Raw genomic sequence first — 21,997 nt, 5'->3', positions numbered from 1 at the left:
TCACAGCAGGTCAGGGTGATGTAGTTCTAAATGATCGCCTTTATGCAAGAAACCTCTCTGTCCTGATGACAGAGATCTTCTTCCACAGCACACAAGGGCTCTCCGAACAATTTGAAGAGAATGACACAGATCACGCACTTTGCATTTACATTTTGTCACACTACTCACCCATAGAAGCAGCAGTTCAAGGAAAAGTGATCAGCAAATCATGAAAATCAGACAGAGCTCTTCCTGAAACAGAAAGTTTTGCTTTAATCTGTCTCTCTGTTTCAAGACCACTGCTCCCTTCCTTTGTCAGACTGCTATGCTGCATCTGTGGACCTTTCTGTGACAAAGCACCACCCACTTTTTACTACAAGTCTCGTTCAACCATTCACACACACATTCATACAGGCACTTTTTCTATACCAAGCACCTTATATAACATTCACACAAACGCGCGCACAGTCTGATTGATGCTCTGGGGGAAACTCGAGGCTCAGTATCTTGCCCATTTTCTTCAGTATGAATCTAATTAATTATTCATGTACAACAGACGAAGATGGTTTGGAAGCAGAGAAGGCCAAAAAGGGAGGATTTGTGCTGGCTGCCATTATGACACATAGCGTGTGTTATATCTTTACCTTGGATTCTTTCAGGCAAATCTCATGTGGTTGGGCGAAAGGCATTTCATGAACTGATGCTGTAATCACATGGAAACATTTCTCATTCCACTGTTACATGAGCCGTGACAGTCAGCCTGTTTCAGCTCAATGTATACTATCTTATCAGCCTAAAACTGACATTTGAATATTTTTCATATGAGAGACAAGCTCTTTGCTGAGCATTGAGACGAACCAGGGCCCACTGTTTTCCTCCTGGTGCCTGGTAAGCTTGCCTCTGTTAGCCTCAGTTATTTGATTGCAACTTATAAAAACCAAATTCTGAGTTCTTTAGCTTGCTGGTGTCATGAGATGCAGAAAAGGAGCTAAATGCAGACTTCTGAGGTACAACCTGAAAAACTCATCCTTTTTTTATTCCCACTGACACTTCTGTTGTAATATCTCAAAAACAGCCATCACTCAGAGTCAGACTGAGTCAAACATTGTGTCATTTTAATGAGACAAAGATGTCCCTCAACTGTCTGTCACTGAAGAGCTGAAGCACCTACAGAGTTGATTTAGCTGAGATTTGGACCTTTTCCCATTGTCGACTACAGATATTCTAAAAGTGCTCTTATGTGTAATTATGGCTTTCAATCATTTTTATAAAACAAGATTTCCCTCATTATTTTTTCAGAATAATCTGAAAAAGTAATCAACACTTGGAATTGTGTTTGTTACCTTTAAAGTCTTTGATAAATCTTTGTACAATTATTTCATAAAAATGATTTTTTTTCTGCTATTGTAGTTGTACTTGCTGTTATATCACTTAATTTTTACAATTAAGTATTTTATACTTTGTTACGAGTTCAAAATTGGGGATGGAGACAAGAGGAAAAACCACAATAACAACACTGGTCCGGCCGGGTTAAGTCAAACAATGATTTTAATAGTCACACGCGTGGGAGATGGACACTGATGCAGACAGCCTCAGATCTCAAAATGGTGGAGCATTAATCAAACTCTTATAGCCTCTGGTGCCCCCACCTTATCATAAAAAGCCTAAACACTCACATGCTTTCTCTCACACGGCGCCTAAGCTACGACCTTGGCTCCCTGTTTATCTGCTCCTGCTGAGATGGGGCAGAAAACTCCAGCATGCTCTGTTCTCTTCTAATCAGACAAATAAGGCGATGACTTTCTGCAAACAGTATTTCTTATAACATCATAAAACAATATCATTCATCCACAATAAATCAGCAGTCTAATGTAATGCAAATCAGTTTAACTAATGCAATAGTTATCACCTTCTTCTAATTCAGGAGAATAATGCAAACTAAGACTACATAATAATTCACAACCTTTAATTAGGGGTCTAACATGGCATAAAATAATATTATAATCTCACAACTTACTTTTGGTAAAATTATTTAATTATTTTGTGTCGAAGAATAGTGTGGAAAGTTATTTGAAGAAGTAATCTGAATACAATATGAATACACTTGTAACAGACTTAAATAGAAAATGCAACACACAACGAAATAAAAACTACATGAGGTGATTGTAATGCTCTTTAAAAATGGAAAACTTTACATTTAGAATATTAAAGGTCATTTTGAAATCAAGTATTTGCTGTTTGCTATGATTTAACATTAAACTCAAACCAAACCTCCATCATTACAAATTCAAATTCAAATTCAAATCAAATTCAAATTTTATTTGTCACGTACACAGTCATACACAGTACGATATGTAGTGAAATGCTTGGACAACTGCTCGTGACCTAAAGAAAACAAAAAAAAGGAAAGGCTATGAATAAGATAGGAAATAAATATGAAAAATTAAAAAGGGTAAATTTAACTAGGAAGGAATAAAATATAAATTAAAGTTAAAAATGAAATAACTGTACAACACAAATTAGAATGAAGGGTAAATTTAACTGGGAAGAATAAGATAAAATATATAAATTAAAGTTGAAAATAAAATAACTGTACAACAAAATACACAATATAGAACTATATAAGAATGTATGAAGAAATCTAAATATAAATAATATATACACAATAACAGCAGCTGTACAAGTATTAACCGGAAATGAAGAATATAGTGACCAGTGTTGTGCAAAAACAAAGTCCAGAAAGTCCAGTGTGTGTAAGAACTGTATGTGTGGGTCAGTACTGTGTGGTGGTGTGATTGAGAGACCGTATCGCCTGCGGGAAGAAGCTCCTCCTCAGTCTCTCTGTGTTGGTCTTCAGGGAGCGGAATCGCTTTCCTGACCTCAACAGAGAGAACAGTCCGTTGTTGGGATGGCTGAGGTCCTTCACGATCTTCCTGGCCTTGGTCCAGCACCGCCTGCTGTAGATTGAGTGCAGGTCAGGGAGCTCGGAGCGGATGGTGCGCTCAGCTGACCGCACAACCCTCTGTAGAGCTCGTCTGTCCTGCATGGTGCTGTTCCCGAACCAGGTTAAGATGTTTCCCGCCAGGATGCTCTCTATGGTGCACGAGTAAAAGTTCCTGAGCACCTTGGAGGGCAGTTGGAAGTCTCTCAAGCGTCTGAGGTGGTAGAGACGCTGTCGGGCCTTTTTCACCACGGTGTTGATGTGACAGGACCATGACAGGTCCTGCGTGATGTGAACTCCGAGGTATTTGAAGCTGTCCACTCTCTCCACTGGGCACTCGTTGATGACGGGGGTCTGGTAGTTCCTCTCCTGCTTTGTGCTGAAGTCCACTATCAGCTCCTTTGTCTTACTGACGTTTAGAAGGAGGTTGTTCCTCTGGCACCAGTTCTCCAGATTCCTAATCTCCTTCAGGTAGGCCGTCTCGTTGTTATCAGAGATCAGGCCCACCACGACGGTGTCGTCAGCAAACTTGATGATGGTGGTGGAGCTGGTAGTGGCCACACAGTCATATGTGTACAAAGAGTACAGCAGGGGGCTCAGAACACACCCCTGGGGGGCTCCAGTGCTGAGAGTGGTGGAGGAGGCTGAGACATGTCCGCCCATCCTTACTGCCTGTGGTCTGCCAGTTAGGAAGTTGGAGATCCACTGACACATAGATGAGCTGAGTCCCAGATGCTCCAGCTTGGTGGTGAGTGTGGAGGGAATTATGGTGTTAAATGCAGAGCTGTAGTCTATGAAGAGCATTTTAACATAATTCCCCCTTCTAGTGTCCAAGTGAGTGAGTGATGTGTGGAGGAGATGAGAGATGGCATCGTCTGTGGAACGATTTGGACGGTAAGCGAACTGTAGTGGGTCCAGTGTGTCTGGTAGTGAAGAAATGATGAAGTCTCTGACCAGGCGTTCAAAGCACTTCATCACTACTGAGGTGAGGGCTACAGGGCGATAGTCATTGAGAGAAGCAGGGTGGGGTTTCTTCGGGACAGGAACAATGATGGACTCTTTGAAGCATGTGGGGATCACCGACTGAGATAGAGAGATGTTGAATATCTCAGTGAACACAGGAGCTAGCTGGTATGCGCAGTCTCTTAGGATACGACCTGGGATGCCGTCTGGTCCTGCTGCTTTCCTGGTGTTCACTCTCTTGAAGGCTCTCCTTACTTCATGCTCGGAGATGACGAGCACGTTTCCGGTGCTGGCAGCATCTTCCTGTCTGCAGCCGTTAGCGCCGCTAACACTAGCATTGTTGGAGACCTTAGCTGCAGCCTCGAAGCGAGCATAGAAAGTGTTCAGCTCGTCTGCCAGAGTCACGGCCGCGTTCGTCATACCGGTTGTTGGTGCTTTATAGTCCGTTATTGTCCTTAGTCCCCGCCACAGGCTCCTAGAGTCACTCTGTTGGAGTTGTGACTCTAGTTTCCTCCCGTAGTGCTGCTTCGCCTCTTTCACCGCCCTCCGCACGTTATATGACGCGGCTTTGTACGGGTCCATGTCCGCCGTCATGGGTCCCGTGTTGTAGGCAGCGGTGCGGGATCTCAGAGCGTCGCGGATGGTTTTATCCACCCACGGCTTCTGGTTGGGAAACGTTGTGATAGTCTTTGTCTCCACGGTATCATCCGCTAGTTTCCCGATGAATCCCACAACCGCTTCCGTAAACATGTTGACGTCATCGTCGGAGCTGTTCCTGAACATGCCCCAGTCTGCGTCATCGAGTGCGTCCTGTAACGCGGCCACCGATTGGTCCGTCCAGCGCGCGACCTTCCTCTGAACCGGAACTTCCTGTTTCAGCCTTTGTTTGTATTTTGGCATGAGGAAAATGGCGGCGTGATCAGATTTGCCAAACGGGGGGCGGGATTGTGCCTTGTAGCCGTCCTTGACCGTAGTGTAGCAGTGGTCCAGTGTCCTTTCACCTCTGGTGGGGCAGGTGATGTGTTGATAAAAGTTCGGCGCTGCGCGTTTGAGGTTGGCGCTATTAAAGTCCCCCGTCACAATAAGCGCAGCGTCCCGGTGTTGTGTCTGGTGCTGTGTGAGTGCCTCATGCAGCTCGCATAAGGCGGTGACCGTGTCCGCTTGTGGTGGAATATAAACGGCACTTACAATGACCGATGTAAATTCCCGAGGTAGATAAAAAGGACGACACATGATGGACAGTAGTTCCAGATTTGGTGTGCAGGAGCGTGTGAGAGGAACAACGTTCGCACTGTTGCACCAGTTGTTGTTCACCATTAAACACACGCCGCCTCCCCTTGACTTCCCCGAGTCCCGTGTCCTGTCCATGCGGTGAACCGAGAAGAACTCGGCCGGCTGGATGGCGTGGTCCGGCACCGCTGGGTTCAGCCATGTCTCGGTGAAGCAGAGGAGATTGCAGTCCCGAATGTCTCTCTGGAACTTTATCCTGGCCCTGAGGTCGTCAAGCTTGTTCTCCAGTGACTGGACGTTGGCGAGCAGGATGCTAGGCAGAGGTGTGCGGTGTGCACGAGCTCTCAGCCTGTTCCTGACGCCGGCTCGCTTCCCTCTAGGCCGCCGCCGCTTCCCTTTGTTCTCCCTCGAGATCTCACTCGGCCAGCTCGGGTCCGGAGTTAAAAACTTCGAATTGTGAGTACATTGTATACCAATAGAAACAAGAGTGTCACTGTCATACCTAATGTACCCAATGGTGATGGTTTTGCCGATTTAGAAACGCTGAAAACTAACTTAAAAAACAAAGACAAAGAAAAAGTGGTCGGAGCAGTCGTGACGGCAGCCGACCTCACCGGCGCCATCTTACACGCCTCTCTGCAGTTTCTCTCCTCACATTATTCCCCCAAAACCCCATCTCCTTAGAGGCTGTGTCAGCTCCCAAACAGACAAAAAACAAACCAAAAAACATATGACAAAAAACATATGACAAAAAACATATGACCGCCTCAAAATGGCATTTAATCTATTATTAGACTCAATTGGCTTCTCTCAAAATGTAAAAGAACCCACCCACCACTTTAATCACACTCTAGATCTTGTTTTAACATATGGCATAGAAACTGAACATTTAACAGTGTTTCCTGAAAACCCTCTCCTGTCTGATCATTTCCTGATAACATTTACATTTACAATAATTGATTACACAGCAGTGGAGAGTAGACTTTATCAAAGTAGATGTCTTTCTGAAAGCGCTGTAACTAAGTTTAAGAATATAATCCACCCACTGTTATCATCTTCAATGCCCTGTACCAACACAGAGCAGCTACCTGAGCACCACTACAACAGAGGTCAATTATCTTGTTAATAATTTTACCTCTTTACTAGGTATGATACTGGATACTATAGCTCCTCTGAAAAACAGAACCTTAATTCAGATACTTGACTGCCTGGTATAACTTTCAATCACGTAGCCTAAAACAGATAACTTGTAAGCTGGAGAGAAAATGGCATATAACAAATTTAGAGGATCATCATTTAGCCTAGAAAAATTGTGTTTTGCTCTATAAGAAAGCCCTCCATGAAGCCAGAACATGTTACTATTTGTCACTGATTGAAGAAAATAAGAACAACCCCAGGTTTCTCTTCAACACTGTAGCCAGGCTGACAAAAAGTCAGAGCTCTGTTGAGCCAACCATCCCTTTAACGTTAACTAGTAATGACTTCATGAACTTCTTCACAAATACAATTTTAACCATTAGAGAAAAAAATCCCGCAAAATCATCTTACAGATGTAACATTATGCAGGTACTTTCAGCACCATTGATATTTATGTAGATCCTTTTTTCCAATTGATCTATCTGAGTTAACTTCAGTAATTACTTCCTCCACACCATCAGCAAGTCTTTTAGACCCCCTTCCTACAAGTCAGGTCAAAGAAGTCTTGTCATTAATTAATGCTTTAATCTTAAATATGATCAACCTGTCTATAATAGTCGGCTATGTACCACAGGCTTTTAAGCTGGCAGTACTTAAAACACTACTTAAAAATCCATCTCTAAGCCCAGCAAAATACTGTCTACATCGGCTGTCTCTCACCCTTTACCCATCCAGGTGGCTTTTCATGCGTTTCTTTGGTGTATTAAGAGTTTTTTTCATGTGCTATGTGCAGAGGTGTTTTTTTCTGTTCTCAAACTGATCTCCCTGTTGGAGCTCAGTCTGGGGGGAGTTTTTTTTTTTTTCCTTATCTTTTCTCATGTGGTGCATTTTTCATTGTTATACCTCTCTGACCTGTCTTCCCCATGTGATCTTTTTGTGTAATGTATGTGTAATGTGAGGGTTCACTAGATGGTTGGGAATCTCTCTGAATAATTAGGAACAGCAAGACGGAGACGGATAACTTTTTAGCAGCCTCTTTACTTTTTAGCACACGGCAACAACAACCCACACTTCCTGTGTGCCGCCCTCATGAATACTTCACTGGCCTCTCAGAAGCCAGGAAATCTTATACTCAGATCAAAACAGGGAAAACAACCAGGTAGATATAACACATACTTATTACTGGTTTGAACATGCATGTCTAAACATTCAAACATGTAAACATGTAAATATCAAAACACGTAACCACCAAATAGCTACATAACTAGCTTTATAACCTTTGTAAACACCTCTTTGTATATCAAATTAGATTTAAATTTACTTCTACACTTTACATTTTCCTCCCCCCCTCACATAAGAAACGTCCCCGTTTCCCTACAGAAAAGGAAAAAAAAAAACCCCAACATGCTGCGAGCAAAGGGGACAACAATAAAACAACAGCAAAACCAAAAACAAGTTCAGTTCAAAACATAGTCCTTGAGGTATCTGGGAGGCACAACTTGACGTCTCCCACATCGCTGTGAAACACCAGATACTCGATGAGGAGTTGAAGGGACAATGTCTGATTGGTGTATCACCACATGGCCAGAGGGGGAAGTCGTTACAGTCTCAGACCGAGGAGAAGGGGACAAAGGAGAGTGGGAATGGGGTCGTGACTGGTTTAGAGGTGGTGGCTGACAAACCTGAGGGTCTGATGAGGTTGCAGGGCTGCGGCCCTGAACATTCCAGCTCCCTTCAGCTGCAGATTTTGAAGCTGTGAAGGGCAACGCACCTGATAATGCAGTCAACTGTGAAATCTCGGGCTGTACAGGTATGTGGCCAGCAGGTGAGTTGGTTCCACCTTTAGGGACAGGTGCTTTGTACGGCCTGAGACGATTGTAGTGAACAATTTGAGTCTTGTCTGATTGGTCCAGGAGGTAGCGAATCCTGTACGTGACACCAGGGTTTTCTCCATCTGTTCCAAGGCACTCCAATATCTCAAAGGGGCCCTTCCAATGTGGAGCAAGTTTCTGCTTTGCTGTAGTGGGGTCATTTAACCACACCAAGTCACCCGGAACATAAGGAGTGTGTTTGATGCCCCTATCGTACAGTTGTTTCTGCTGGTTGTGGGCACAATCTCTGTTCCATGCAGCAGTGCTGAAGGCAGACTGAAGTCTCTGAGTCAACTGGGTGACGTAGTCAGCAGGAGAAACAGAAGTAGATGATGCTGACATGTTGGTAGGCAACAGCATATTAGCAGGCATCCGTGCCTCATGTCCATGTGTGAGAAAAAATGGCGTAAACCCCGTGGTAGAGTGAGGACTGGTGTTGTAAGCCAAAGCAACTTGATTGAGGCAGTCATCCCATTCGCCAGGCTGCTGAAGGAGTAACTTAGCTAACTGGTCAATAAGTGTTCGATTGAACCTCTCGACCATCCCATCGCATTGAGGGTGATATGGGCTGGTCCGTGTCTTCTGGATGCCTAGCAGCTGACACAGATGTTTCACCAGGTCAGATTCAAACTGACGTCCTTGGTCCGTGTGTAGCATTTCAGGGACGCCGTGCTGACAGATGAAGTTGTCAAACAGGCATTTTGCAACTGTTGTGGCACGTTGGTCTGCGATAGCATAGAGATTGACATATTTCGAGAAATAGTCTTGAACAACGAGTACGTACCTGTTGCCACGACTCGTAATGGGGAGTTCAAGTATGTCAGCTGCCACCTTTTGAAATGGCTCCGCAGCAACAATTGTTTTCATTGGAGCTCTGTGATGAGGTGTGGGATTCCGTCTGGCATCACATGGAGTGCATTGTGTGCACCATATTCTGATGTCACGTGACATGAATGGCCAGTAATATAGCTGCTGAGCACATTTCAGGACCTTATCTGCTGATAGGTGACCGGACACTGGGTTGCCATGCAGCAGCTGTAGGACAGTGTCTTTTAAAGATTCAGGAACAACCAACTGATGCAATACTGACTTTTGGGACGGGTTGAAAGCTTTACGACAGAGTAAGCCATTGTGAAAGGTAAGTCTAGAGTACTCATGCCATAGCACTTTTTCCTGAGGTGGGCATTTTTTCATACGCCAGTAGGGTGGTTTCTGACCCTTAGCTTTCCAGCCAATGACTTCTGACAGTACAGGATCTTTTTGTTGTTCACTTTTGAGATCATCTTCAGGCAGCTCAAGCACAAATGTGGATGAAACAGATAGTGCTGCACACTGCAGTCATGGATCAGGAAAGTCATTGCATGGAATGTGTTTTTGGTCAGTACTGCAGGGACTATGGTTGGGTGGGCCTGCAGGACCTACGCACCTCTCTTCAGGTTTCAAGGTAGCAGAAGCAGTGCAGACTGTGTCCTGCTCTACGGTTTCACCAGTGACAGGGCGACGTGACAGTGCGTCCGCATTGAGGTGGCGGTGGCCATCTTTATGAATCACAGTCCACTCAAAAGGATCAAGTTCAAGAGCCCAGCGAGCACGGCGACCAGTTCTATCACTGTCAATGGGTATTTTCCGAAGACCCAGGAGGGGCTTGTGATCCGTGACAATAACAAATGGCTGCTTGTAGAGGTAGTGCCGAAAATGTCTAACTGCCCAAACAATGGCCCAGAGTTCTCGATCATAAGTCGACCACTTTCTTTCTGCCTTTGTAAGCGCATGGCTAGCATAGGCAATGACTTTCTCTTGCTGTCCCTGTTTTTGAGCTAGTACACTGCCAATAGCTGTGCTAGAAGCATCAGTATACAGAGAAAATGGCAATGTGAAGTCAGGGAATGAAACCACTGGAGGGTTTGAGAGGGCATGTTTCAGATACATGAATGCATCCTGGCACTGAGAAGTCCATTGAAAAGTTGCATGCTTCTCAGTGAGAGCATGTAGGGGGACACTGTGGTGCGCAAAGTTTTGAATGAACTTGCGATAATATGAACAAAGCCCAAGGAATGACCTTACTTCTGTCGCTGTTTGTGGAATAGGCCAGGCTTGCACACTGTTCACATTTCTGGGGTCAGGCTGGATGCCATGTTTTGATACAATGTGGCCCAGAAATTGTACCTGATCTTTGGCAAAACAGCATTTTGAGGGGTTTAGCTTCAAGCCACTTGCCTGGAATCTGCCGAAAATTTCTTCCAGATGCTGGAGATGTTCTGCGAAAGAGCGGCTGTAAATGAGGACATCATCCAAATACACTAAGCAGGTTTTCCAGGGAAGGCCACGAAGTACCATCTCCATTAACCGTTGACATGTGGCTGGAGCGTTTGTGAGTCCCATGGGCATAACAGTGAAGTGGTAAAGTCCACTGCCGGTTGTGAAAGCAGTTTTCTCACGATCCTTCTCTTCCAGTTCAACCTGCCAATAGCCATGTTGAAGGTCCATTGTGGAGAACCAGGCAGAACCTGACAGCGCATCCAGTGCATCATCAACCCTTGGAAGAGGATGAGAGTCTTTGATTGTCACTGCATTGAGTTTCCTATAGTCGAGACAGAAACGCCACGTACCATTTTTCTTTCGCACCAGAACAACTGGGGCGGCCCATGGACTGTAGCTTTCTTCGATGACACCTGCCTTTAAAAGGTTGTCAACTTGAGTCTGTATTTCAGCTCTCTGTTCAGGTGTCACTCTATAGGCTCTTTGTTTAATCGGTGTAGCGTCACCTGTGTGAATATGATGCTTAATTATGCCTGTGTGACCTCTGTCCTCTGAGTGCTTACTGAAGATTCCTGAATACTTCTGGAGAAGTGATTTCAGGGACTGAACCTGGGAGTGTGACAAGTTTGTTTCATCTATTTCCACCGGCAGAGTCGAATCATACACAGGTGAAGTAGCACAACATGTCTGCTCCAGTGGAATGATATCAACAGATGAGCCTGAATGAAACTCACCAAGATGCTGTCCAGGGTACAGTTCGATTTCATCACTGGAGGGATTAAGCATTCGAACCACTGTAGTACCATTCTGAACTTCACTGAGAGTGTGAGCCACAACAATGTCACATGTTGGATTAGGGATCAAGACACCATAGTAGTCTGTTGGAACAGGAGAAGCCGGTGTGGCTGCTGACACACAGGCTGTGATCAGAGTTTCGCTCATAGCTGGAATTTTGGTTGGCGCTAACACAGAAACATTACAGCAGGCAGCCACCTCATGTCCTTTGGGCAACAGGGGAATTTTCATGTCCCACAGTTGCAGCACTTTGTTTTTGAGGTCGAGAAGAGCATGGTGCCTCTGCAGAAAATCCCAACCTAGAATGACTGGCTGGTAAGCACCTCTGAGGACTTCAAAGTCCTGCTGCCATACCTGAGTCCCAAGCCTAATACCAACGGTTAACTTGCCTAAGATTTCCAGACGTTCTCCATTGACCGAACGAGCTGGCACAGAGGATGCTACCATAGGCCGTTTTTTCAAAGCTGGATGAGAGTTTCGAAAATCTTCACTCACAAGGGAGACAAAGGAACCAGAGTCAATTAGAGCACACACTTCAATGCCCTCGACAATAGCCAAGACGTTAGAGGAGACTGATCCATCAGATTCTGAGGGGAACTGGGGGATGTGGTTTTGGGGCCCTGATACTGTAGCTGATGTTTGCCCCTCAACAGCAGCTAATGAAAGTTTCCCTGTGGGCCGGAGGTGAAATGTGCAGGCCTTTCCGGGGACTGGAAACGAACACTGGTCCTACTGTAGGACCCAGCATCTCTAACTCTACGTGGAGCAGGACTGGGACTGCGTCGGTATCTGTTATTGTCAGGGTAATTGTACCTGGAATACTGGGGGGGCTGTTGGGAATGGTATGTGCGTTGATCGTGTTTCTCACATTTGTCCCACTCATTGAACCTCTGGGGAACAGGGGAAGAAGGACGTTCACGGTGAGACTCTGGATCACGATGATAACGCCTCTCAGGCGAGCAATAGTCTCTGGAATGTTGTCTGGCATGATAAGGCGACGGGGACGCACTGCGGGTGCTATACTGAACATTGGAAGAGGAGGATCTATCACAACTGGAGTCCAAACGTTGGGCAAGGTAACTCTGTTTCTCCCGTAACTGCTGTACTTCATGTTTCAGGCTGGTTACAGTAAGCGTGAGCTCCTCAACCGCTTGAAGAAGTTTAGCATCAGTAGGCTGAGGACGTATCATAGCAACCTGTTCTGAAGACGGAATATGAGAGGATCCTGCAGCTGTAAGTTGCAATGCTGCCCGTGCTCTCTCACAACGGCTGGCAATGCGCAGGGCTCCGTCGATATCCTCTGCACCCATCTCATGAATCTTAGATTGCAAGGTGGGGTCCAACCCAGCAACAAAACGGCGAAATTTTTCACCTTCCAAGGCATTGTAGTCATAGTTAGGGAAAGCTTCAAGCACAAGACGGGTAATATCCGCGCTGTACACATCTAAACTTTCACCTGGTTTCCGGGGGCGAGCATTCACATGTGTCTGGAAGAATGGCAGAGAATATTTTGGACCGAAAACCTCTTTCAGCTTATCCTTCACTAGATCATAGTCTTTCTGGGCTGATGAAGGCAAACTGTCCCAGTACAAAAATGCAGCATCTGCTAGACGAGTAGGCAGAACAGAGGACATCACAGTTGGCAAATCTACCTCAGGTGGAGTCATAGCTTGCACTGCCACTTCAAAGCGACGAGACCAACTAGTAAAAGATTCAGTCCCATCTCCTTTAAAAACAGGTGGAAGATCTATTGTCAGGGCACTGGAAACGGTATGGTGGGCGGGAGCAGCAACAGTCCGTATTGCATCCACTGACCTCGAATGTGGCACAGGAGAAGAGCGCAGCTCATGCACAGATTCACTCTCGTCAGCCGACATGTTCCCAACAAATATCCAGCTCAAAAAAAAAATCACAAAAAAAATCACAAAAATCACAAAAACAGAGAGAAAAGCTGCAACAATCCTTACTATCTCCAAAAATTATTACTGTTATTATTTTCAGTTCATCAGCTGTTCACAGAGAGGGATAAATCCCAGCGGGGAAAAAAAACCGATCTTATCCGCAGCTTGGGAGTAAAACTCACCAAATACACAGATCCATCAAGAAAATAAATCCCACCGCTGCCACCAGATGTAACGTGAGGGTTCACTAGATGGTTGGGAATCTCTCTGAATAATTAGGAACAGCAAGACGGAGACGGATAACTTTTTAGCAGCCTCTTTACTTTTTAGCACACGGCAACAACAACCCACACTTCCTGTGTGCCGCCCTCATGAATACTTCACTGGCCTCTCAGAAGCCAGGAAATCTTATACTCAGATCAAAACAGGGAAAACAACCAGGTAGATATAACACATACTTATTACTGGTTTGAACATGCATGTCTAAACATTCAAACATGTAAACATGTAAATATCAAAACACGTAACCACCAAATAGCTACATAACTAGCTTTATAACCTTTGTAAACACCTCTTTGTATATCAAATTAGATTTAAATTTACTTCTACACTTTACATATGTATGGTCGGAGGGTAAGATGGTGCCACCATTGCGTGCAATAGGTCGGCAGCCTTAACATGAAATTTCCCCTTGTGGGACTAATAAAGGTATCTTATCTTATCTTATCTTCCTCCTTTCATTTAACCTCACTCTCTGCTGCTCTTCTACTAAGCCAACCCGTCTCATCTCCTTCCGCGACATCAAGAACATTGATATGGACATTCTCACTAGATTGGATAATGTTCAGATTCCGGACTTCTATTCTACTCCTGATGATTTGTTGTTATATTATAATAATTGTTTACGCACTGTCCTTGATTCTCTGGCTCCTGTAAAAATGCTCGCTCTGCTCCCTGGTTTACCTTTGACCTCCGAGCTTTGAAGGCCAAAGCTCGCCAGCTAGAGCGTAAATATAAGAAATCTGGTTTAACTGTTGATTCAGAAATCTATAAATACCATGTACTTCAGTTTAAAGACTCCATCAGCGAGGCCAAACAAAGCTTCTACTCTGGTATTATCAGTTCTTATGAGGGTAATGCAAGGACTCTGTTTTCAGTTTTTAACAAACTAATTCAACCCCCCAACACTTTACCACCACACTTCTATTCCCCTGAAACCTGCAACTCCTTGATGCTGTTCTGGACTATGAAAATAACATCCACCAGCAACTCAGCTCATATGTAAATCAAAGCCTGCCACATGTCATCTTGACCCCATGCCCACAGGGCTTGTGAAATCCTGCCTCTCTACTTTACTCCCACTCATCTCTGCTATCATTCACTCTTCTCTCACCACCAGTATCGTTCCCTCCTTATTCAAGACTGCTCTAGTCACTCCTATACTGAAAAAACCTTCTTTAGACCCTAACAACTTTAACAACCTCCGTCCGATTTCCAATCTACCCTTCATTTCTAAAATACTCGAAAAAGTGGTTGCAGCTCAACTTCATTTACACCTGGTTAATAATAATATTTACGAGAGATTTCAATCTGGTTTTCGCTCATGTCACAGTACAGAAACTGCTTTACTTAAAGACACTAACGATCTTCTAATCGGAGCAGACTCTGGTCTTCTCACCGTTCTTATCCTTTAAGATCTGAGCTCAGCCTTCGACACCATCTCTCACTCTGTACTTCTAAGCAGACTTTCCTCTCTCTGCATCTCTGACACACCCCTCGCCTGGTTTCAACCATATCTCCTCGACCGCTCCCAGTTTATTCAACTGAAATCATTCCGCTCTCGTCTATTCCATTGGGTGAGAAAATCAGACCATGTCATAACTGCTTTAAGTCATACAGAATAGATATCAGAGCCTTAAACAGGCTGACTTCTGCTAAATGGGTCAAACTGGGCAGAAAGTATACAAACACATAACATCCTTATAGAATATGATGTAACACTATAGATCAACTTAGCTCAGAATATATGAAGCATATAAACAATTACAGCAATACGATGCAACAAACACAGCAGTGCTACTAATCCAAAATACTCAAAGCTTCATAGAACTGAAACAAACATTTATTTTTAGCTCCATTCTGCTGCTGATACATACTTTAGGTTTCTGGACATTAAACTTGTTGCTGCCTTTCATAGTGTGTAACTTGAATAAGACTGATTCAGGACAGACGATTACTTATTCTAAAGTTTTCTAGCAGTCCTTCACAAACAGGGAACAGTCTGTCTATTCTCTCCATCTGTCAGCTGCTGCTGGCTCTTCCCCCTCCTCTTCCTCACACACTGCTGAGTTTGTCCTGGTGGATCATCAGGGGTGCAAAGCCTCACAGATGATGTGCAGCAGTGGGTCTCTCAGTCTGTCCTCACTCTGGACACTTGCAGTTGTCACGCATGGAAATCAAATGTGTGATAAGCTGCAGGATTCAAACACAAGTGTAACTTATAAATACACGTTCATACTTTTATTACACAATCAGAGAGAAAGAAAAAGAGAGAGAGTGCAGGACAGACAGACAGGTGACAGTCTCAGGTGTATACACTACTGCAAAACAGCACAAAAGAAGGAAGATTGTGTTATTACGAGTGCTAAACAAGAAGAGTTCCCAGATGGTGCGGTGGACACATGTGTGACTCCTGTGATTGAAGCATCTTTCTTTCAGCTTAACGAGTGAACCGTCAGCTCGTTCAAACACACGTTAAAGTCCGTTTGGCTCGACACCACCGAAAAGAGGCAGCAATATAACATAGCTAACATTAACAGTGCAGTGAATCCTGCTTGTGCCGTGATATTCAGGACTGCAAACCGAGCAGCATCACTGACTTTCAGCTTGTTGTGTTTGTGGATATATGACTGACTTTAATTATCCATAAAATCATCAGATTCTCTGTAAGATTAAGGTCGACTATTGTATTATTATATTTTAAAGGCTTTAAAACCAAGTTAAGGCTGAAAGTACAAACATCACTAATGTCACATAACTTTGCCGACATGTGGCCAACAGTAATGTGTTAATGTTCTTCATTATTAAACATTCGCACATAAATAAGTGACATAATATTCAGTACTTACTTTTGAAGATTTACTCTTCAGCCGCTCCACTCGGCTCCTGTTTGACCGTCTGATGCTTTTTTCAGCAAAATTATCCACACTCACCGCTGCGCTATGAATTTTGGAATATATGGGACCACGAAGTCTACACCAGACCACACTTCAAATTTGGGGAAATCGAAGGCGCATTTGGCGACCGCATTGAGAAAGCAGTCGTCCCGTCGCTGTGGCGTAATGGGTCTCACAATGCATACTCCGAAGCATGCGGCCGATGGATTGGGACACAGCCAGAGTCGTTGTGATTTAAAAGCCAGAGAATAAAAGTGTGTCTTTAGACGGGTTTTGAAAGTCTCCAGTGTTGGAGTCGTCCTGATATGCAAGGGCAATGAGTTCCATAATTTAGGAGCAGTCACGGAAAATGCCTGGTCTCCTCTATGTTTAATCTAGACCTTGGGACAAACAAAAGCATTTGGTCCGCAGACCTCATGGATCTTGGGGGAGAATATCAGAATATTAGGAGATCAGCAAGATATATAGGGGCTATTCCATGTAAATTCTAAAAAACAAGTGTTAAAATCTTAAAACCAATTCGAAAGCTGACTGGCTGTCAGGATCTGACGGCGCCCTGACCGGTTGACCTGCCAGTGTGTGTATATCTGTGTGCGTGTGTATGTGTCTCTCCTATCGCCCTGTCTTCCCCTCCGGCTCCGCTGTGATGTGTTAGGAGGTAACCTAGCAACAGGCTACCTCCGACCCGGAAGTGCTGTCGCCCGGAGCTGCCGCACCTGCAGTCAATCCACCAGCTGCTGCCAATCAACTACCATCTTCAGCAGGGCTACTTAATGGTGTGGCTGAGCGACAGACAGCGCTGGAGTATTGCACTAAGCCTGGTAGTGTTTTCGAGTTGCTAATGTTATTGAAGTGCTGTCTGATCTTCGTACTCATTCTGCTGTCGTGTGTGTGTGTTCACCCAGGGATTGACGGAGGATTTACGGACACTAAGGAAGCACTTGGAGGAGAGACGGGCACTCACTACCACGCACGGGCTTACACGGAAGGAGGGACGCACTATCACCATTGTTGCACATTTGAACTGTTGTCACCTTGCTGCACTGTAAATAAATGCACTGTCATTATTTCTGAGCTCCGCGCCTGAGGCCACTCTTTAACAACCGTGACAGAATACTCCAGTCAGCCATGGACTCAGCGGACTCAAACCCAGTTCAGCGAGAGCTCTCTGTTCAGGGCGAAGTTTTGGACCGCCATGAGAGCATGATGAAACACATCATGACGGAACAAACAGCGATGCGACAGGTGCTCGCAAACATTCAAGGTATGTTACTCACCGCGCCCGGCACCTCAGCTAAGAATCCACAACCCACTCCATCAGTAAGTGTGGCTGCAGCTTGCCCACTACCCCCTTCGCCTCCACCACCTCCACCTAGGCGAGAACATACATTACCGGTTCTGGAGAAGTTTGATGGAGATATAACAAAGAGTCGAGGCTTTCTGATGCAGTGTTCATTGATTTTCAGACAACAGACACAGGCTTACGGCTCAGATTGTGCGAAGATCACGCTTATGGTGGAATTGATGACTGGCCGGGCGCTGCAATGGGCACAAGCCGTTTTAAATGTTTTTAAAACGGCTGACCAAGTTTTTCTGACCAAGTTCCGCTGTGTGTTTGATAAAGGAACAGATGCAGATGCCGCTGCTAATCGTTTGTTTACCCTAAAGCAGGGACGTAAGAGTGTCACCGATTTCTCCATTGACTTTTGGATCCTGGCCGAGGAGACGGGCTGGGCAGAAAACGCACCCCGGGGAGCCTTCCTGAACTGCCTAAACGAAGAACTCAAACGTGAGTTAGCTGCGAAAGAGCTACCCAAACCCCTTAGCGCTTTGATTAATATGTGCATTCAACTGGATAATCATATGAGAGAGTTTGGGAGACGGGCAGGTGAAGGACGACGGCTGGCAGGGGGCGCCGATGCGCCTACCGGGTTGCTTCCTTCTCACTGGCGAGAGGAAGAAGAAGACCCAGCGGAGGATGAGGAACAGCCGATGCAGCTGGGCCGGGCTCGGTTCGGTGCTTCCCATCGGAGGAGAAGACAGCACACGGGTGAGTGCTTCGTGTGTGGGAAAAGGGGACACTGGGCTGATACCTGTCCGAAGCGAGTAAAAGACTCCGCCCGCCAGTAGCTGTGGGGATACTGGCGGGTGCTACAGCTAACTCTGTTCCCCATCTCAGTTGTCCGGCCAAGCTGATTTTTCATTCCCTTACTCACCCGTGTAGCACGCTGATTGACTCTGGAGCTGAGCAGAGTTTTTTGGATGAATCACTAGCTCATAAATTAGCCGTACCCATTGTTCCTCTCCCTGAACCTCTCCAGGTTTCGGCTCTTGACGGCAGCCCTCTGACTACGGTCACTCACCGCACTCGAACCATCACACTCACCCTCTCTGGCAATCACTCGGAGCAGCTCAGTTTGTTTCTTTTTAAATCTCCTGATGCTCCCCTTGTGTTGGGCTATCCCTGGCTGCAACAACATAATCCGCAGATCGACTGGGCCACGGGCCGTATTTCGGGGAGGAGCGGTCAGTGTCACGCTTTGTGCTTGCGCTCTGCGACTTTTGGTGCGACGGTCGCTGGCTCCGCGGAGCCTGTTGCGCCTCCTGATTTGTCTGGTGTTCCGCCTGGCCCAGGTTTTTAGCAAAGACAAAGCCTCCTCGCTTCCGCCCCATCGCCCGTACGACTGTGGCATTGATTTGATTCCCGGCGCTCCCTTGCCCACCGGTCGGCTTTATAACATCTCCAAGCCCGAGCGGGAGTCGATGGAACGGTACATTAATGACTCCTTGGCGGCCGGCATCATTCGACCCTCCACTTCCCCTTTGGGCGCGGGATTTTTCTTTGTGGCGAAGAAGGACAGGTCGCTCCGGCCGTGTATTGATTTCCGGGGTTTGAATAGGATCACGATCAAGAACAAGTACCCCTTGCCCTTGCTGGCGTCCGCCTTTGAGCTCCTCCAGGGCACCACGGTTTTTTCCAAATTGGACCTCCGCAATGCTTACCACCTGCTGCGGATTCGTGAAGGGGATGAATGGAAAACAGCGTTCAACACTCACCTTGGACATTTCGAGTACCTGGTGATGCCTTTTGGGCTCACCAATGCCCCTGCTGTTTTCCAGGCTATGATTAATGATGTGCTGCGTGATCTCATTAACCACTGTGTTTTTGTCTACCTAGACGACATCCTTGTGTTTTCCCGGAGCCCAGCAGAACATGTGGAGCATGTGAGGCTCGTACTGCAGCGCTTATTGGAGAATCGCCTGTTTGTGAAGGCTGAGAAATGTGAGTTCCATGTTCCAACTGTGTCTTTCCTGGGCTTTGTGGTGGAACAGGGGCGGCTGCGTGCGGACCCAGCTAAGGTCAAGGCGGTGGTTGAGTGGCCAGTGCCCAAGAATCGCAGGGAGTTGCAAAAATTTCTGGGATTTGCCAACTTCTACAGGCGCTTCATTCGCAACTTTAGCAGGATTGCCTTGCCTCTGACTGCCCTTACCTCTCCCAAGTTGTTGTTTCAGTGGTCTCTGGACGCTCAGCGGGCTTTCGCTCAACTGAAGGCTCTGTTTTCATCCGCGCCTGTGCTGGTACAGGCTGACTTCATGTTTGTGGCTGTAATGTGACAAAATGTGGAAAAGTTAAAGGGGGCCGAATACTTTTGCAAGCCACTGTACAAAGGTGTACATGCTGTGCATGTGCGCAATATTTAATTATTGGGGACTTTAGCACAACATTTAAAACCATCCTTGCTTGCAAACTGATGAGCAAACTGACAGACCTGGGACTGCCTCACTCCATCTGTTTCTGGATAAAAACCTTCCTTTCTGATCACTCACAGAGGGTGAGAGATGGCCACTACATCTCCTCACCTCTCAGTTTCAGCTCTGAAAAGCTGTAAAATGCTTTAAATACATTTAAAGGTCAACATTTACTCCCGCCTTCACATTTTCCAAAGCCCTGGTGTCACTACTGAGAGCAGCTGCATCCTGCAGGCACCGAACTGCCATTGTCTGCAAACCTGTGGAAATATAAAGACTCACTCACTGCTGTTAACACTTAAACATCAAATCAATTTTCACCTTCATCCTTTTTCTTTATATTCCCAGTTCATGCTACAGAGTTTCACCAGAAGAATTTTAACAGTGTGACCACTATAAAAAAAAAAACAAAAAAAAACACCAACAACAAAAAACCTACTCATAGGAAAACAAAGGAAGTTGGTGTGGGTGGTGTTCCTGGATTGTAGGACAGAAGTTAACAATGTTATCTCAAAGTTCCCCAGAGCAAATTCTCAGGAAAATAACTTGGCACTGTTTAAATAACAACTTATAACCATTAGCATGTGATCAGTTTTAAATCTCCTGTGTGATGAAAGTCTCAGCTTCATGGGAACAAATCATTTTGATAATCTCCTGAGCAGGAGAGATGATGGTGATAATGTTCTGTCATTTGAAAACCTTAGAATCAGACTGAGAACTGTTTCATTGTATATTCTGGTGTAGCATGTACCAACCCTGGGGTGGTGTGGCTCGTTCTGCTGCCCTTCATGTGGGCTGTAAGGTGCTGAACACATGTTTGTAACTGAGGACAAGGCTCTCACCAGTGGATCAATCCAGTCAGTCTGATATGTCCTGTCATGTTTCTCCAGGCCTGCTGGAGGCAGAAGCCGAGCACACCTGAGAACACTGAGCTGATTTTCTGTAACTTCAGTCTTCGTGCAGCTGAAGGAGCGGAGAACGACCTCTGAGAAGGTTGTCTCAAACCCAGATGAACTTCTCAGTTGTAAAAACACAGACTGGTTTCTACTGAACAAACATCTGCAAACAACAACAAATAGTTCTCGTCATCTTTAGTTTTCCAAACATTTACATTAAAGTCTTGCTGATTCAGTGATGAAAAATCGAATTTCCTTTTCCTTTCCAGTCATCTGTGTGTTTGATCCACTTGGTACTTTCCACATGACTTTCATTTCTTCATTTTCCACAGATACCAATCATCAACATTTCTTTAAATGTGCTATCAGCAAAACCTTATGTGTTGATTCTTCATCATAAGTTTACTTTTGAACTTAATCTTGAGATCATGGAAACAATACATTTACAGTCACTTCATTAGAAGTTTAAACTTTTATGCATACAGACTTTCAGCTTCATATATTTCTTATTCAGCTGTTAATATTCCTGTTTTTTTTTTTCTAACCTCCACCTCCTCTCGCTGGTTTCCTTGGTGACGTCTGAAGGATGGGTGACAATCAGCTCTGGATCTGCTGATGCTATTTCAAGGGAGATACAGCGAGAGATGGGCCTGTTGTGTGTCTTTCTCTTCTTCTCTTTTTGTTTGTTTGTTTAGAGCAGGGGTGTCGAACTCCAGGCCTCGGGGGCCGGTGTCCTGCAGGTTTTAGATGTTTCCTTGATCCAACACAGCTGATTCAAATCGCTAAATTACCTCCTCAACATGTCTTGAAGTTCTCTTTTTATCTTTAATGTGTGTGTCAGAGTCCTACCTGTGCTCCACAGCAGCAGCAGCAGCAGGTGATCCATGTCCAGGTAGATGTCTCCCTGCCTGGTAATGAACAAATCATTTGATTCAGGTGTGTTGACCCAAGGTGATATCTAAAACCTGCAGGACACCGGCCCTCGAGGCCTGGAGTTTGACACCCCGGTTTAGAGCTTTCTTTCCCAGGTTTCTCAATTTAGTTGGAGTCCTGTGAGTCTTCTTGTTGGGTCTGTAACTTTGCTGTAGCTGTTTTCTCA

General features: G+C 45.3%; 2 protein-coding genes and 1 long non-coding RNA gene across 6 annotated transcripts in view; 2 read left to right on the top strand and 1 right to left on the bottom strand.

Moving 5' to 3' along the window:
• Positions 1-13,694, bottom strand: part of LOC120730433 (deleted in malignant brain tumors 1 protein-like) — a 94,406-nt gene extending 80,712 nt beyond the window's left edge. For 3 of the 4 annotated variants that reach the window (XM_040026840.1, XM_040026841.1, XM_040026842.1), the window contains exon 1: positions 169-319. Coding sequence is in view for 1 of the 4 variants with exons in the window: in XM_040026838.1 (XP_039882772.1) it covers positions 12,204-13,052 (849 nt within the window). In the remaining 3 variants the exon portion in view is untranslated. Of the gene's footprint in view, positions 1-168; positions 320-12,203 lie in introns of those variants that run through there. The other variant, XM_040026838.1, reaches the window with a different exon arrangement.
• LOC120730432 (deleted in malignant brain tumors 1 protein-like) overlaps positions 1-21,997 on the top strand; it is a 390,545-nt gene that overhangs the window by 234,663 nt on the left and 133,885 nt on the right. The window lies entirely within an intron of this gene.
• Positions 16,719-17,326, top strand: LOC120730445. Its single transcript, XR_005695109.1, has 2 exons — positions 16,719-17,073; positions 17,158-17,326. It is a non-coding gene; the product is annotated as an uncharacterized LOC120730445 (long non-coding RNA).

This window comes from Simochromis diagramma, unplaced genomic scaffold, assembly GCF_900408965.1.
Source record: "Simochromis diagramma unplaced genomic scaffold, fSimDia1.1 OVJJ01000293.1, whole genome shotgun sequence".
In the NCBI taxonomy this organism is placed as follows: domain Eukaryota; kingdom Metazoa; phylum Chordata; class Actinopteri; order Cichliformes; family Cichlidae; genus Simochromis; species Simochromis diagramma.
This window is presented reverse-complemented; position numbering and strand designations above follow the sequence as displayed.